General features: G+C 35.3%; 2 protein-coding genes across 3 annotated transcripts; one reads left to right on the top strand and one right to left on the bottom strand.

Annotated features, from left to right (window-relative positions):
* Positions 1–233: 233 nt before the first annotated feature.
* On the bottom strand, positions 234–3520 carry LOC120182601 (transcription factor Pur-alpha 1-like). 2 transcript variants are annotated; one of them, XM_039187530.1, is made up of 4 exons: positions 3087–3520; positions 985–1125; positions 616–858; positions 234–484 (listed from the first exon to the last, which is right to left on the bottom strand). In XM_039187530.1, exons 1-4 carry the CDS (start codon positions 3432–3434, stop codon positions 332–334), a joined length of 885 nt encoding a protein of 294 aa, XP_039043461.1. In that variant the 5' UTR covers positions 3435–3520; the 3' UTR covers positions 234–331. The 2 variants fall into 2 exon arrangements, with proteins under 2 accessions (XP_039043461.1, XP_039043462.1); XM_039187531.1 differs by having other exon boundaries at positions 616–855; positions 3087–3449.
* Positions 3521–16245: 12725 nt separating this feature from the next.
* On the top strand, positions 16246–18175 carry LOC120182595. The gene is made up of 3 exons (XM_039187525.1): positions 16246–16427; positions 16522–17041; positions 17979–18175. Exons 1-2 carry the CDS (start codon positions 16323–16325, stop codon positions 17023–17025), a joined length of 609 nt encoding a protein of 202 aa, XP_039043456.1. The 5' UTR covers positions 16246–16322; the 3' UTR covers positions 17026–17041; positions 17979–18175.
* The last annotated feature ends 353 nt before the right edge of the window (positions 18176–18528 follow it).

Below are 18528 nucleotides of genomic sequence, written 5' to 3'. Positions count from 1 at the left end.
CATTCAACCAGTGTTTGATTCTAAAACTCAAAAAAAGCACACATGAGGGTCAAATTACAATTTATCCAAAAGCCTTATATCCATTATTTCCTATGAAACTTAACTTCATAACTTATATCTCCAATATTTCTCTGTCAATCAAACAGATCAAAATCGGATTATTTCCAAGCCTTGAATGAGAGCAGGTGGGATGAAAATAACAGAGCAGAGCACAAGCAACAACAGCACAATTGCATTTCTTATCAAACAACTAATAGAAGGCTTTAAGCCAAACTCGACAGAATCACGATTATTTATTTTACCAATTTCACCGTGTTAAACCGGCCGCCATTCACCTTTGAGGTGGATCCACTGTTCGAACATTTGCACCGATCATTCCTTCAATGAGATCCTTTGTTATCTCCACAAAATGACCCACTATTTCGTGAAATTGCTTTAATCCTGACAGTGGGAGAATGATGGAAGACCGGTCAGAACCTGCAACCTGCAATGTTGAACCATCCTATTATCAACCAATATAGTCCATGCCTGCCCTTTCATCTCATTTCTCATATATACACACATATTATATTTAATATGAAAGGAAAAGAACGAAAGTCGAATGGAGAATAGTACTTCTGATATCCTCAAGAAATGTCCTCTGTTGTTGTTCCCGAGATCAAAGAAAAACCTCTTCTGATCAACTCTGATAACCTTTGAAACCCCCATGTTACCGATTTCGTCTTGTGTTGGCAATTCAACTGATCTATCTACATTCAAATCAGAATTTGAGGTAGGCTGTTTGTGTCCAGATATGAAGCCAGCCCCGACATCATCTGAAAGCCCAACAAGGTGTTCTGAAGGTTCAGAACTTTGCTGCTTCAGAAGTCCATATAAACAACAAAAAACAATCAGATTGAAAGATCAAATGAAACTAAATATGCAACTCATGTATAACAGAAGAAACTGGAAAGCGAGGATCACAGGAATGTAACATAAAGAGACCTGATTTGGCATTATGAAAAGCCTTGATGCCTCGTTGATATCTGCCAATATGTTCCTGAAGGCTTCCCACCCTTCATCTCTGGTACTTCCTGCTGGCACAATAATGGTACTGCGGTTTCTGCTGACAGATGCTTCAGACACCTTCAAAGAAAATTTCTTTAGAGAAATAGTTCTATTAAAAGAAGATGGCGAACTCATAACTTTTGCGTTTTCCCATCTTCTAAAGCTCAAATATGAAATTAGACAAATATGAAGACAGTGCTGTTGAGGTACGATATCTTGCACATAGTAAGAAAAATGTGTGTCAATGTTTTTCTACACCAATTAAGTTGTTTATAAGAGGTTCTTTACTAAGGCTCTTACATCACTGAGCAAAAAGAAAAATGCTCTTAGGTCAAGAAGGCTAAAGGTAAATTGACCTGCAATGACCCACTCAGTTCAGCTAAAAGTATACCTGAGCAATTGACACATAGTACAGAGGTCAACAACAAAAACCCCAATGCACCTCAAAACAAACTATCCCAGATCCAAAACAAATTACCATCTACTGCGAATGGGATAAAAGTTAACAGGAAACAAAGGCCTTCAGAACCCAAAAAGAATTGACTCAAAGGCAACAACCAGAACTTTACCAACTTAAAACCTTAAAAGAACTAGAATTGAAAACCAAAACTGACTAAATACAAACCTAACCCCACCCATCCAACTGTATCCTCTAATTAAGATAAGACTAGCAGAGTTTTGGAAGGAATAAAACTTGGAAAATACAAATCTCAAATTTGAGCAATAATCCATAATCTACAAGTTGACTTGCAAAGTTCAAGCTAGCGAAGTTTCCTTTTCATTTCCTCCCATCAAGCAGCCAGAATACTGAAAAGGAACTAAAACCAAAGCCAGAGAGATAGAGACTAGATATCTGAACCTTCAACACAGCAATTGTGATGCTCTGAAATAAAGCTATAAATGCTAGCAGAAAAGGGTGAGAGAAGCAAGCACCTAAGATCAGACTTTGGAGATGAGTATTTAATTGGAGAAGCTAATAAAATTTCTATGGAAGGAAAATCCTCAGTTCAACATGCAATTACTTGGAGGAAAGGAAAAGAAGCTGATCCAAGGTTCAAACAGCCACATTTACAATGAAGGAAATATAGACCAAAATTCTGGTGATTGAAAATAGACTTTAGGAGTCTCAAGGAAGCATTTCTGTTGCCTGGAAATAAAAGCATCAATTGACACTAGATGACTGGAAGAATCAAACATGACATTTCAGACAAAGAATATTGAATTGGAGGAGCCGGTATCATTCTCATAAAGGAACCCTTTGGAGCAGCAACACACCTTTAAACTGAAGGTATGAAAAAAGAAACTTCATTAGCAAGAAACAAGGTAGATCTCATGCAAAAAGCATTTAGAATATTCAATGTCTCAAGGAATATTAAAATTAATTCATCTGAGGTAAAAGGTTTTCCACTATAGGATCAATTAATGAATCCAATGCTATGGGTCCATTTCAAACACAAAAAATGTTTCTAGAGTCTGCTCTCAGCATATATTATTGATGTGCATCTGAATGTTGGGTGCCAATATCCAAGAAAACCTGCTAATTCATGGTCTTTTCATTCTCCAAGTCCAAGACCAGTTATTGTAAAAAGTTCTTGTTCAGCCACCCCCTTTTCGAGCTAAGAACAAGGAAATTGAATTTAAGGAAAGACAGTTGCTTTTCATCAATTACTTGAGGGGGAAAAACAATCAGAGACCTTCGGTGACGAAAGACAAGATATATTATTCACCACTATAAATTACAAGACGGCTAGGGTTCTTGATAGCTGGAATGGTCAATGCTTATAATAATTGGTTGAAGACCAATAAGGAAAAAAAACTAACATTCGAAGGGCTGTACGGCTAAGGCTTAGTTATTTACTGAGATCATTATTCGTAGCAAAAAAAATGTCATTCTACAGCATCATCCAATTCAAGAAGAGATCCGATCCCCTAAACCAATTCAACTAAAACTCGACATCACATATAGGAACAAAATTCCAAAAGGAAAAAGAGAAATGGAAGTGGTAGAGTGAAGATAATACTAATAATAAGGGACGTACCTTCAAGAAACGACCCCTCCGGTTCTCGCCAATGTCGAAGTAAAAAACTTTATTGTCGAGCTGCAATTCCTTGCTGAAGAGGTCGTGCTCGTCGGAGTTGACGTAGTAATTGAAGAGATCAAGGAACCAGGATATGCCGGAGGAAGGTACGATGATGGTTGACCGGGTGGCCGACGTCTTTTCCGAGATTTTCAGATAACGACCGCGTGGGTTCTCCTTTAGATCGAAGTAGAACAGCTTGTGTTCTACCTGGAGTGTTTTGCAAAGCAGCTCCACATCGTTTCCTCCTCTTTCTCCTCCGCCTCCTTTGTCTGCTCCGCCACCGCCGCCTCCAGAGTTCCCTTCCATATCACTTTTTTTTTGGATTTTTTTACCAAAAATAATAAAATGCTAAGCCTATGATGAGTGATGAGTAGGCTCCAACGTGGGTGGGACTATCTGGGCAGTTGCTGCTCCCACCTTACAAAAACTAGCAAATGGGAAAACATAAGGCCTAAGCCTGCCAATCTAAGATTGATTACTAAAATCCCCTAATAAAATATTTAAAACACACCTTTAAATTTAGTTAAATTTATTCATCAAATCTTAGTTTAATTAGTATTTTTATGATTAAAGTTTATTATAAGTACATGTATTATATCTAAAAATTTATTTTGGCCTCTCTATTATAAAAAAGAATATTTTAATCCATGTACACTTTAAAAGTTAACATTTTGCTCCAAAATTTTAAAGTTATATTTAGTTGACTTAAATATTTTGGTTTAAACACCTTTTAAGTTCACATCAATTTTAAAATTGAACAGATACCTCTTGAATAAAAGATAGTATGTTATTTAATATATGAGTGAGTAAATAAGAACGATCTATGATGATATTGATTTTTTATACATAACAAATGTCTAAATATGATTGAATAATTTCTAAATAAAATAAAAACAATGTATATATGACTACAATATTTTTAATGAAATATTATATTTTTAATGATTTTTATATCATCTGTTGAATTGAACTCTTACTTTCATTCTAAATAAAAAATTCTTTAAAGAAATTATTATTTTTTTGTATTTTAGTTTATAATTTTAATATTATTATAAGTGAAAGTAACCGAGTTTAAAATTAGAATAAGAATTAATTTTACATTTAGATTACATAAAATGGTTGTCCCTTGTTCCCATATGTAATGGGATAAGGGGGAGGTAAGATAGTAGGCTGCCCCCAACACTAGGTTGAGAGCAACTTCCTTAGGAGACCTCCAAAATATGAAATATTCTCCATGAGACTCGATCCCACGACCTCAAGGTTAAGAACATTGTACTCTACCAACTGAGCTGGATGGTCATTTCTATTTAGATTACATAAGTGTTTAAAATATTATGTAAAAGTTTATAAAAAAATTAGAGAGAGAGATTAATTTTTTTAATTTAAAATTGAGAGAGATTTAAAATACTTTTAAATTAAAATATCTAAATCAACTTTAAAAATTTTAGACTAAAATATTTAAAAAAACCTTAGAATTCTTTTTTTTAAATATTTAAAAAAATAAAGTTTGGTTTAAGATTAGAAATTTCAGTTTTTTTAAAATATCACGTGTTATGTTTTTATTAGATGTATATTTTTATAGAGAAAATAACCTCAGTGACAAAAAATGGCTTATAATATACGAATTTAATCAATTTTTTTTGGATTTGCCAAAATGACCAACAAATTCGCAAAACGAATTCCAATTTCTCAACTCAGTTTCCAAATTCGCAACGCGATAGTCAAATTCGCAACGCGAAAGTCAAATGTTTTTACGCGAAACACAATATTAATTTCACAACACAAATGTAAACAATATTATCGCAAATCATCTCTAACCTAAAACCCTAAAGCATAAATCAGTCCCATTTCCATCTCTCACTCTCTACGGCGACATCCGTCCCCATCTCCGACGAAATCCGTCCCCATCTCCGACGAAATCCGTCTATCTCCGACGAAATCTGTCTATCTCCATCTCTCATAGCAACCCTCACAACCATTCACGGTCAGAAATGGAAAATCAACCACTGAGGGTTAGTTTTTTAATTATTTTTATTTTGAAATTTTTGTATTATTATTAGATTAACCATTTCACTGAGATTGCTGAATTCATTCGGTTGCTGCCAATACTGCTAAACTGTTTAGTCTTTAACACTGTGAAGTTAGTATTTGTCTTTGTTTTGTCTTTTTGTTTTGTCTTTTTGTTGAAGTAACCCTAAATCGCAACACCAAATTCGCAACGCGAATTTAAGTTTCAGAAACTTCTTTTATTATGCAAATTGAAACTTGAATGAATTGCATTACTTCAACCAAAAAATAAAGACAAATACTAACTTTACAGTGTTGCTAATTTAAGTTTCAAGAATAAACTACTACTTTTTATGTTGTCCTTGAACCTGTACTAAACCTATATGTTGTCCTTTTAAATATTTATATAAGTGCTTACTTCTGGAATGTTATCTGATGCATTTTGTGAACTATGATGGAATAATGACTTGGGTGAATACCGTGCTAGTTCGAAACATATTTGGCTTTGTTTTCACTGTTTAATATCATGTCTGTTTATAGTGTATAATTTGTAGCTTTTGGTATATCTAACTTGGTATGTTTATTGTTTTTGTACAAAAAAATTTCAGCTGCATTGACCTTAAGGAATAAATTAAGCATAGACACTAAAATTGTGTCGATGCTTACACCTCTACAAAGAAAATTGTTTGAGGATACTTGCTTCGGGCCATGGTTGAAAGTGCAACATACGGGTGGAGATGCTATGTTGACACATTTGTTTCTTCATGACTAACGATCTACCCGAGGGGGTACAACGTGGTGATGAGGAGATATGGTTTCATTTTCCTCCGGCACCGGCGTATACTTGTTTTGGGCGGGACGAGTTTTGCTTAATCACCGGTCTACGCTTCAGACACGATGATGTAGGTCGGTACACTAGTCATATCGCCCGCCCATCATGGTTATATCGAGTTTTTCCCGAGCTGGCAAAGTCGAAGCCAAGTATACACGTCGACGACTTGAAGAGATTATTTGATAAAGATGGGTTTACTCGGATGGATGACCTTGATGTTGTCCGAGTATGCCATTTATTACTTTTGCATGTCGACTTTTTAGGCAAAGAGGGCAGACAACCAATCTCCGAGGACCTAATATTATTGGTAGAGGACCTAAATACATGGAACCTGTTTCTGTGGGGTTCATATCTATGGAAAGCTACTTGGAAGAAGTTGTCGTCTGCCTTTGAGGACCGAAAAAGTTTGTGGGGCGATGGTTCTAAATACACTTTAACAGACTTTACTTGGGCATTTAAGGTAAGAATTTTATATTATAATGTTTCCAAAATTATAATTAATTATTTAACAATTACTAATGTTTGTGTATTATATTGTTTGTAGATTTGGATATTTGAGGCTTTCCCCAGCATGCGGACATATGCGATAAAAAGATCAAATGATATTCCTAGGGCTATTACCTGGAAGAGGATCCGCATGTTAGATTGGGAAGAGTTACTCCCATATACGACGATGAATGATGTAAGTTAACACACAAATAATACCATATAAACAAGTTATTACTAGTACAAGTTTAACTTTGTTTGAGCTTTTATATATTTAGGTGGCCAACTATCCATTACAGAGGCTGAGCTTGCCACTGATTGGTGGCAAGCTAGTAAGCGGTTTTTTGATGGGATAGATGATGAGCACCCCCACCTCGAGAGCCATCACATGATCGGGTCGATTCTACAGCTCGACACCCGGAGCCATCACCTGATCGAGCCTCTTCTCCACCTCCACCATCACCTATTCCATCACATTATCGAGCCTCTTCTCCACCATCACCTCATGATAGGCGACCAGCAAAGAGGCCACGACATTTATCTCCTTGTTCTCTACCTCTACGGGATGAGTTAGGGGAATTACGTGATGAGGTTGGTGCTTTACGTTATGAGGTCGGTACTTTACGTGAAGATAATGGTACACGGCGTGATGAGGTTCAATCTTTACGTGGTGAGGTGGATTTTTTATGCGATGACAATGGTGCGCTACGCGATAAGGTGTCTACCTTATATGATGAGGTTGCCGCTCTACGCGAGATTGTTTCATTGTTGCATAATGAGGTTAATACTCTACGCAATGAGGTAAATTTGTTTGATACTATACTAAAAATGCAAATAACTTTTTTTCGGTATTATTTATTTATTTATTTACTGATTTATATATTAATTTATTTTCAGCGGCCTGATAAGGTATATGTTTTACGTCGGGTTTTTCTTGCATGACGGGGTTCACGCATCAGACGTCGTGCACGTGCCAGTACGTCTCCGTTCACCCCACTAGTACCAAGACTCCGTAAGAATAAGCTCGATGCACCTATCATCATTCAAGAGGCGCCTCCTATCATTAAAGAGGCCCATCTCATCATCGAAGAATCCCCTCCCACCGTTCAAGTGGTCCTGCCCACCGTTTAAGAGCCCGATTCACATGGTGTCATATGTCGACATATTGATAAACCCCCTCCCGTGCCCGATATAATGGTTGCAAGTTGGCTTTCGTATGTGTTACCGGCCAGTACCATTCCTCAGGAGGAGAGATAAACACTACCAGATACAATTACGGATAATACCCTTTGGGCTAAGACCGCAGTTGATTTTTATCTATATGAGCGGAGCAAGGGGTGTTATTCTGACATATGCCAAATCGACGATGTATATCATTTGTTTCTTGATCAGTCTTGGTAGGGTATTTTATTAGGGGTTGAAGATAATGGCTATCTCGAAGGGGTGGTAAGTCTTATATTCTTCTTATATTGTATTTTGATTAATTTTTTTAAAAATTTATTAATAAATTCACTAATATATGTATTTTTTAATAAAACAACATATTGATGCATGGGTGTCACGTCTTCTAATAATAAGGAAATTGAAGAAAATAAAAAATACTCTATGGACTATTATGCTGACGTCTTTTCACGCAGCTCACTTGAAGGATCAGAGAGATGCTTCATATAAGTTGGCTAATGGAAAAGCTAAACTTTATCCTGCGTGGTGGGAGGTCGATAAGGTTAGTATTTATTTTTTTGAATATTTTAAAGGTTTTCATAAAATTTATTTGATGTGCGCAATTATTTATGATTGCAGGTGTTTATCCCTATTTTGGAACGTCGTCATTGGCTTCTCGTCGAGCTTCAGCTCCCATCCCTGAAGACAATAGTATATGACAGCATATTGAATTACATACCATTGTCTGATTTGAGAGATATTATTACAAAGGGATTGAGCGATCATTTGGCTAAATACTTGATTGCTCTTAATTATTGGATAAATTCTGGAAACAAGAAGCCAAAGAAGTTCAAAATTACAATGATCAGAGACGAGACTGCGCCACAACAAACGCATGGAGCCAGAGGGGATTGTGGTCCTCTCGTATGGTTGTGCTTGGAACGTTTGACGATAGGAAGTATACAACATCTACCTCCCACAGATAGAGATAGAGCTGCATTAGGCTTGTGGTTTTGGTATTATATGGCCAGATCAATATATGCGAGACGCTGCCTACCTGCATCTGCGTGTTGAAAGTTGTACATAAACAATGATAAGTTTGAGCAAGTGTTGTTATATGTACTCTTTAATTGGTTTGAAAATATTTGGTTAAGTACCTAGAATTCAGTAATTTGCTGTTTGTTGGTTTTAGATGTATAGAAAGTGTTGTTTTAGCAAATGTTTAGTTTCTGCAGGTTAATCCTGAAGTGAGCTGCGTGAAATGTATTTGTGCATAAACAACAGTCTGGGGTATACTTTTTTTCTTTGTTTAATTGAATTTAATATTGAAAGTTGATTTGTTTAATTGATGAGGAAATAAAATTTATTTTTTGATTTATTGATTTGTAAAAGATGATTTGTAAAAGTTGATTTGTTTAATTTGATTTGTAAATAAGAATTATTTCTTTTCTTGTTTAATTGATTTGTAAAAGTTGATTTGTTGTTTCTAAAAAATTCAAGCTCATTATGTTTGAAGGCAAAAAACACCTGTTGAAGGTACAAATTTGCAACACGAAAGTCAAATTCGCAAGGCGATTTTCAGTTTGCGAATTTGACTTTCGCGTTGATCGCAACATACAAAATCAAGGTATATACAACATAAAACACATTCCAAGCTATAAATACAAGCTAAGGTCGTTTGAAGAAGCAAGAGAACAACTATCCAAAAAATCAAACACAAGAGAAAATCCCAACATGATAACAACTGAACAGATCATATCAATGTTCAAACTCAAGTTGTAGATTTTGATTTCCTTTTGCTTGGCACCATATGAGATTTGGATTTTGATTTCTTTTTGCTTGGAACCATATGAGCTTTGGATTTTGATGAGCATCAGAAGCATTTCAGACTTATGATTTGGGTGGTACTCAAAAGCATTTCGGACTTATTATTTTTGTTATTATTACAAGTTGTAGCCCTCAATTATCGAGATTTTTAGTTGCCATTTGTTGCATTTCTCGTATACCACCCAGATCATACGCCCGAAACGTTTCCGACGCTTTAAAGTTGACCAAAAAATACGATGGTCAGGATTTCCCTCGCGTTTAAAGTTGAAAAAAAATAATGGAAATTAGGAATAATCAATGATAACATGCATATTGGCTTGGGCTAATATTTATAGTGGAGCCGAAATTTATATTGAAATTCAAACTCAAATTGAAATTTAAATTCAAACTCCAATTACATATGAAATGAATTTGAAATGCAGTGCTAAATTGAACATGAAAATTGCATAATTGATTCATACTGTTCAAGTAACATGTTTTATGAACCATCAAGCTAAAAGACAATATTGATTGAGTTCAAAGCTGAGTTGTGAGTTGATGGGGTTGTCACACTTGTCACATGGTTGGAATAAAGTACTCACATGGAAGAGATATATTGCTTTGTTATACACAGCTCATCTCATCTGAATGAAAATATGCATACAATATAATCAAACCAAAACATACATACACAACAAATTTATATATAACAATGTTCAAATAATGTACCCACAAAAACAAAATTAATCCGATGAAAAAGGGTTATTTCTAACGAAGTCCGAAACATTATTTGTTCAAATAATGTACCCATAACAATGTTCAAATAATGTACCCACAACAATGTTTAATTGATTTGTTGTTTAATTTTCAATCTGCATTATGTTGAAGGTAAAAAAGACATGTTAAAGGTAAATTCGCAATGCGAAAGTCAAATTCGGTTTGTGATTTCGAGTTGCGAATTTGACTATCGCGTTGCAAATTTGTCTTTTGCGTTGCAAATTTGACTATCACAACGCTTATTTCGCGTTGCGAATTTGACTTTCGTGTTGATCGAAACATACAACATCAAGGTATATACAACATCAAACACATTCCAAGCTATAAATACAAGCTAAGGACACTTGAAGAAGCAAGAGAACAACTATCCAAGCAATCAAACACAGGAGAAAATCCCAACATGATAACAACTGAACAGATCATAGCAATGTTCAAACTCAAGTTACTAATGAATGTCTAACTGAAAATGTATGCATTCACACATAAAATAAACATAATACAACTTTTGCATTTAAAAATCACCTAAGTTAATAAGTCCCAAAAGGTGAAGCCGGTTGTGATTGGGGTTTTGATTTTGATTGCGATTTTGATTTCCTTTTGCTTGGCACCATATGAGCTTTGGATTTTGATGAGGATCCATTTTTTGGTAGAGGAAAAGATAATTGTGATGGAACTGGTGATCCACAGGTCAACCTTGTATGACCACTTTCCTTGCACCGACTACATGTCGATATCCTCTTCTCTTCACCCTTAGACGGTATACGATCATGATTTTTTGGTTGGCCAAGTAGCCTGCTGTCCATGACTGGTGGAAAAACTGTTTGTAAGTCATCTGGTATGTCCCACTCAGAAGGATGTGGACATGGGTAGACAATCTCGGCATAAGTCTGTCGATATACTTCTGTAGTGTAGCAATCCATAGCGTATGTGCTTGAATCATCTTGGTTTAGATGAAGAGCAACTTTTATAACATGGTCACACGGATAACCAGATGTTTTTCATTTCTTACAACTACACGTCTTTCCATTTAGATCGACAAGCCCATTTAAGTTATTATCCAGTACTTAAACAAAGTGTTTAAACATGGTTCATCTCTCCAGGACGTTGACTTCATAACACGTTTCGTTATTTTTTTTTCAGTCCATGGTGTAACACAACGTTCCAATGTTCCTGTAAATTTAAATAAATAATACTTAGTAAAATATATGATAAGTTACGAATTTAAAGAAATAATACATGCATGGTTTCTTTTCTTGTAGTACCACTGTTGAATAGAGGCTCGAAAAACTCCATTAACATAGTAATGGGTAATTTCTGGGAATGACGACTTAGAGCGTTGATTGATTCTGCACTATTAGACGTCATGAAACCATATCTTGCTCCAAGTTGATGTACTCTTGACCATCTTTCAAACCTGACATCTTCTAGTGTTTGAGCACACTGAAGCAAAACACGTTTAAACAATTTATATACTTATTAAAATCCAATTCCCGATAAGCTTTTATAGCCTTCCAATATGTCCATTTGTGGTTTTTTATACCAGCAGACCTTGATTTTAGATTTCTGTACAAATGAACACCACAAAGTCCATGAAAAGCATATGAGAAACACCTTCTAACAACGTTGTCAATTGAGTTTGCCCTATCATATATGATTGTCAGATTGCTAATAGGACCTATACAATCCCTAAGATGCCCCATAAACTATGTACATGAATTAGAGGTTTCAGATTTGCCAACCCCGTAAGCTATTGGCAGTATCCCATTGTTAGCATCCATGGCTACTGCTAATAAGTTTACTCCAAGGTATTGACCTTTTAAATGTGCTCCGTCAACTATAATAATTGGGCACATGCAAGTAACAAACGAACGAATCTACAAAATCATATACACGAGAAATATAATCATTTAAATGTGAAATGCATGCAACTAACAAAAACGAGTCAACAAAATTATAATGATTTACTAACCGCAGTACCAATGGCGATAAACAACAACTCAAAGCGTCCATCTCTATCTGTTTTGATATGAGTTACCGACCCAGGATTTTTCAGCTTTAAATTGTGACAATAAGCCAATAGTTGGGCAAACGATGCTTCTGGAGACCCCCTCAACAATTCCAAGGCATAACATTTAGCTCTCCAAGCTTGAGAATATGAGATACTAATCTTGAACCGAGCATTCATGTCAGTCATAATTTCATGTCCCCGATATACCCTTCCATTCAAAAACATTAACTCAGCCAGAAAACCACCCAACACCTTTTTGTTTGCCTATCTATGATGAGGAAAAACTTGGGTTCTTGAACATGTATGTTTATCAATAAAAGTCCTAACTTGAAACATTTCGCAATCTTTTATCCTCTTTGCAATCATACGCCACGTACAGTTTTTGTCAATCATACACCTTGTTTCGAAACGATCTTTGCTTGATTTGTTAACTCTTAGTTGATAGTCATCTTCCACACATTTCGTATACAAAGCTATCTTTAAGTCTTCCTTTGTATCAAAACAATCATCTTTCTTGATACGAATAACTTTTGTGTAACAATCAACTGATATCTTTACCAACTCTTCTTCCGGTATCTGAAGTAATTCTGGCATATTCCAGTTATACTTCGTGGTATTTTCTTCTTTTTTCTTTCTTCGGGGACTTTTTTTTTATTCTTCAGGGTTATATGAATTACAGAATGGATGTTCAATATGTTCATTCACAGTCGTAACTTCCTCCTCATTATCATCAACAACATATTCCTCGGCAGCGGCTGTTTCATCATCAAAATTTGGGTATTGACCAATATTAAAATCATTACATGCAGGGTCTGTTTCTTCTTCCATCACATCATCAAAATCTGAGTATTGATCAAGATCAAAGTCCGGATATTGACCAAGATCAAATTTCGAATACTGACTAGTACTCACAATTTTTTCTGTTGGCTCATAATCGTTAACTAGTCAATACGAAAACCGAAATTTGGTGCTGAAAGTTGATTGGGATTTAGATTAGGAAAAGGTTGTGGGTTTTGAGATTGTGTTTGATATTGTGTTTGGTATTGGAAATGTGGTGAAACAAAATTTGCTTGGTGATGAAATTGTGGTGGAACCATTACATTTTGGGTTAAAGAACTTAGTTGATTACTACCCGCTACTGACCCAACTTCACTACTTCTAGGTTCAACAACATACAATGTAACATCATCTTCTTGCGAAACACTAATGTAACCAATGAATCGTTCAACATCGTCATTGTCGGTTAACAAATAAACTTTATTTTCTCTGATAAGATAGCCTAAATCCACTTAGAGGCTCTAAATTCAAATTCTTTGCAATACGTAACATTAGAGTTTCATAAGTTAACTTTTTTAATGACAGTTTTAGTTGAAGATTCATGGGTAAAGGCACATATTTTAAAACACCATGAACATTCTCCCGTGACCCTCCAAAACACAAATCTATCCAAACATGATCAACATTAGATGATTTCATTATACAAATTGTAAATTAATTTACTAAACAAACGAGCTATATACTAGATATCATCACTAACTTAGAGAAAAATATACCTTTATTAAGTTGATAGTTGATAATTTGGAAGAGAAATCATTGAAAAATTATATAGAAATAAAATTATGTAAAAAAAATAGAGATGAGAAAGGATGTCGTTGGATATAGGAACGGATGTCGCCAAGAGAGTGATAGATGGAGATGAAATGAGTTGCGATTTAGGGATTTAGGTTATGAGTTGCTGCTGCTGCGTTGTTATATACTAAAAACATTTGTGTTGCGAAATTAAAACCTGTTACGAAATTAAATTCGCGATGTGAATTTGAAATTCAGTTCCGAAATTGACTTTCGAGTTGCGAATTTGACTTGTGTTGTGAATTTGACTATCGCGTTGCGAATTTGGAAAATCGCAACGTGAATTTGGAAAATCACAATGTGATTTACATATTCGCGTTGCGAAATTAGAAATTGGGTTGCGAAATTGGAATTCGCGTTGCGAATTTGTTAGTCATTTTGGCAAATCCAAAAAAAAGTTGGTTAAATTCATATATTATAAGGTATTTTTAGTCACTGAGGTTATTTTCTCATTTTTATATCTGAATTAATGAATTGACCTTATAATAAGGGACCCAAACATGAAATACCTATATTTTTAACACTTATTTTTTAATTAATCCATTATATATCATAATTGGATAATGGATTTGATAAAACAAACTAATCGAACCGATCGAAAAAACGGTTTGCTGTCATTAGGAGGAAGAGGGAAAAGTTAGTTTGAGAAGAGCAAATAAAAAGGAGAGAGGAAGAGAAATAGGTTAGTATTCCCTGCCCTTTCTTTTTTCAAAAAGGAATAAAAATCTTTTTTTACCTTTCAGTAAGATTTGACTTAACTCACACCATTTTTCTCTAATATTCTCTTTTTGACATTATTTGATCAATATTTTTCAAATTAGTACCCTTTCTTCTTAGGTGACAAAAGACGCATCCAGGGACTCGATTTACCTGGATTTTAGTTGAGTCGGATGCCACATGAATAAGACGTAACTCGGGGATGCGCTTTACAAAACGTGTAAAAAATTAAGTATTAGTTTTGTAAATAATATTAAAATGATGCCTAATATGTAATTAATTTCTATTAGAGTGATATTTATCTAAAAAAATCAACTTTATTTGAGGCAAAACCTAGACATTAAATTCTAAAAGCGTCCCCTCCTTTTTACACGTTTTGTAAATTAAAATGATGTAGTTTTGTAAATAATATTAAATTGTAATTAATTTCTGAACGAAATTAATCTTACCTTAATTTTCTCCTCCTTTTTAGTCTTACTTTTTTTACTTATCGATTAATAAACAGATTCAGTTTGGATATGTCACACCTCGAAAGACCAACACATACACGTACACATACACATATACAAACACATACACATTCACACACACATACACATTAACATACATTACCATATAAGTTAAATATTCAATAAGCAGGAGATCTAAATCTCTCCAAGAGAAAGTGAAACAGTTTTATGTCCTCCAATTACCTCGTTCTTTTTTTCAATGGACACTCGTTTTTCATAAATGTAGCGCTTATAATAAACTTTAGGCTATCAGCACATCTTGAATTCACATCCAATATCTGCAACTCCTATAGAGATCTCATATAAAATCATAACTTTATCCATATTGCTTACAGGTACAACATTCCGCAATACAAGCATGGAAAACCTTTCCACTTTTATGTGACAGGCAAAGCATGCTCAAGGGTAGTCCGAATCTGAATCAGCTAAAAGAATCCCGATATCAGTCATCGCTTCCTAATACCCTTTCTTTCGTTATGCTCCTAGTCACTATCAGAAAAGTATCTCCGAATGTCAAATGGCTGGATCACAGAGTTCGTATTGTAGCTGTGTGTGGCATTTTGTTCATTGATTGATGCAAATGCTGCATAATACATGTACACAGGTGCTCCACATAAGAAATACAATACATTGCATATGATATTTGCATGCCATATATAACTGAATTCTCATGCATTCTACATGACATGAAGTAAATTATTTGTTAACGAGTCCAAGAAATACGGGGATTTCATGGATGTATCTACACTCCAGTTTACTCATGTAAGCTTAACCATCCCAATGTTTAAGAAAACACAATGAAAGAATCAAAATTTATTTATATTAAATATATTCGCACTATAAATCAAACACAAAAATCAATTTATCAGCTAGTTGGAAGTGCATATTGAAGAAAACTGCAGCTTTTGTGTGATAGTCCGCATCAAACAGCCGCAACAATTGGCAGAGTAGAGCACTCAATTTAATATTATTTTAATATTTCCATTACATATTAGACCTCATTTTAATATTATTTACAAAACTAACACTCAATTTTTTACACATTTTTAAATCACGTTCTAGGAGATGCGCCTTTCCAGAGATATGTCTTACCCACGTAGCATCCGACTCAACTAAAATCTAGTAAAACGTCTCCGAGATGTACTTTTTTTTCACCTAAGGAAAAGGTGTGTCAGTTAGAAACAAAGATAAAAGAAAAAGAATCGGGTTTGATTTGATTGCTCTGAAGAAGCGATCAATCAAAATTGGATGAATAACAGCAGATGATGATTTGTTTTTGCTCTCAGAATGCGAGAGATGGGATTCAAGCTTGTCTTCACGATTACGATAGGCTCCTCAATGTCGCTGTCATCCTCATTTACATCCAAGTGATCCCCCTTCCTTTCTCTCTCTTTTTTCCCTTTCCTTCTGGGAATTAGAATCACAACAAATCTGGGGTTTCCTTTTGCCTTTGTTGATCAGATTGGATGTTCCCTGATCGGATCCCTCGGCGCATTATACAACGGTGCGTCGCTGATGAATTTGGGGATCGCATTATTCGCTTTGGTTGCCATCGCGAGCAGCAGTCAGAGCTTGGGCCGAACCTACGCCATTTTGCTCTTCTGCGCCATTATTCTCGACATTTCATGGTTTTTCCTATTTTCCCGCGATATTTGGAGCACGTCCAACCAAAGTAATGAGATGGTGTTCGTCTTCTCGCTCAGATTAACGCTTGCCATGGAGATCTTGGGGTCTTGCGTAAGATTCTTTTCGTCCCTGTTATGGATTCAAATATATAGACTGGGAGTTTCGTATGTAGATAGTTGTGCTAATCTGCGAGAACCTGATTTTGATGTGAGAAATAGTTTTCTGAACCCACCAACCCTACTCAATTCCAGACAGCGCTCCAACAGTGATTCTGATGACGCTGTAGGATCTCATTACTCTCCTCTTCTTGAAGACCGTCAACAAACCGAGAGTTCTTAGCTAAAGCCGTCGCCTGGTAGGTATCATTCTGGCTAATCATGTAAGCATCTTATTTTCCCTTCGAATTTCTGTATATAGAGTTATATTTTGATGGTAATAATACTATCGGGAAGTTGCATTTCATTGTCTGAAGTCATACATTCTTTTTCTGCAAGGAATATTTTACGTCCTTTCTTGTCGACCAGGTGTTCTGAGTTTGAAGATTGACATGGTTTTGGTTTAAAGCTTCATGCTTATTTGGTTTGATTGTTGAAAGTTATTGACATTACCCCACTTGATTGTCAGCTCGAAAACAGAATTGTATTCTGTTAACCACAACAATGTAAAAGAAACATTTAAGATTCTGGCCAATTTCTATAAGAATCAAGTTTTTCTGGTGACGTGGTGGAGTGTGCTTTTCACCATTCCTCTAAACAATTATTGTTTATTCATGCAGTTCCTAATCCTTGTACCTTCTCTCTGTTCTGAACGTGCACCGGCTCATTTGAAGAAATTGCCTTTCTAAACATTATGGGGCTATCATATTGAAATAAGCAAACCAAGTTAGTTAACTGTTAAAAAACTAGTTCTTATCAGTTCATAATGCAGTACTTGTTTTTCATTGCTTTTGCTGATTTTCTTGTATTTTTCTACATGGATTCGGCAATACAATTTGCAGTATCTTCTCTCATGTTTAGTTAAATGTGTTGTCTATTGCTTTGATGATCCATAAAGCTACTTTTTCATCTACTTGGATTTGTAAGCTTTCAATTTAGTGGTTGTTCATGGCATAGTTCATCAATTAATGAGGCTAAGCATAATACATTAGTTTGGTTCTTTTTATTTTAGATTGTTGAACATTGCACAACAGTATATAATGCAGGCTTGCTCTGCTAATTAATGGTTACAATATTTTCCTTTTTGCCAGTCCATCACTTTGCTCGACGCCTTTAACCAATACTTGATAATTGCAGGTGGAGAATACTAAAAAAGTGTCTCTCTTTGAATTCAACCACAGCTGTAAAAAAATCAGCTTGATATCACTACATTTGGTTTTGAAGCTTCTTAAATTTGTTCGGCACGGCCTGAGATACTGGTGGGAGTGGGATTTGTAGAAGTTCCTGCTCTGTCATTCTTTTCCCAGGATGTAGCTGCAGCTAGTAGAGTTAGATTTTCAGTTTATCTTGTTAGAAATAGAGTAAACTCAATAGGGATTTCGCGATTTGTAGGGTTTATAGTTAGTTGGACATTGTTACACTTTTAGCTCAAAGGTGTAGATCAGAAACCATATTGGCGCGTGGTAACAGCTCCCTCTTGAACATGCTTGGTATTACATATGAGTGATGCCCTTGAGATGTATCTAAATTCTATTGTGAAAATCCTTTAGAAAACAGAAATAATATGCCGCCTTTTGTTCGTGTTTTCCCCATTTTGACAGATTTGTGGGGGAGTTTTTACTTGTGATCAGGGTTTCAAATCGTGGTCGTGTTTTCGGTTATTTCGGGTTTACCTTGATTGCGATCG

Source organism: Hibiscus syriacus, unplaced genomic scaffold (genome assembly GCF_006381635.1).
Source record: "Hibiscus syriacus cultivar Baekdansim isolate YM2019G1 unplaced genomic scaffold, ASM638163v2 tig00112688_pilon, whole genome shotgun sequence".
Taxonomy (NCBI): Eukaryota; Viridiplantae; Streptophyta; class Magnoliopsida; order Malvales; family Malvaceae; genus Hibiscus; species Hibiscus syriacus.
Note: the sequence above shows the minus strand (reverse complement) of the source record. Positions and strands in the feature narration are given on the sequence as shown.

Coding starts and splice junctions, on each gene's coding strand:
- LOC120182601 (XM_039187530.1), bottom strand. CDS start 3,434: ATGGAAGGGAACTCTGGAGGCGGCGGTGGCGGAGCAGACAAAGGAGGC. Junction 859..984: donor TTTTCATAATGCCAAATCAG/GTCTCTTTATGT, acceptor GGACTTCTGAAG/CAGCAAAGTTCTGAACCTTC. Junction 485..615: donor ATTTCTTGAGGATATCAGAA/GTACTATTCTCC, acceptor TCAACATTGCAG/GTTGCAGGTTCTGACCGGTC.
- LOC120182595 (XM_039187525.1), top strand. CDS start 16,323: ATGATGATTTGTTTTTGCTCTCAGAATGCGAGAGATGGGATTCAAGCT. Junction 16,428..16,521: donor TCATCCTCATTTACATCCAA/GTGATCCCCCTT, acceptor TTTGTTGATCAG/ATTGGATGTTCCCTGATCGG.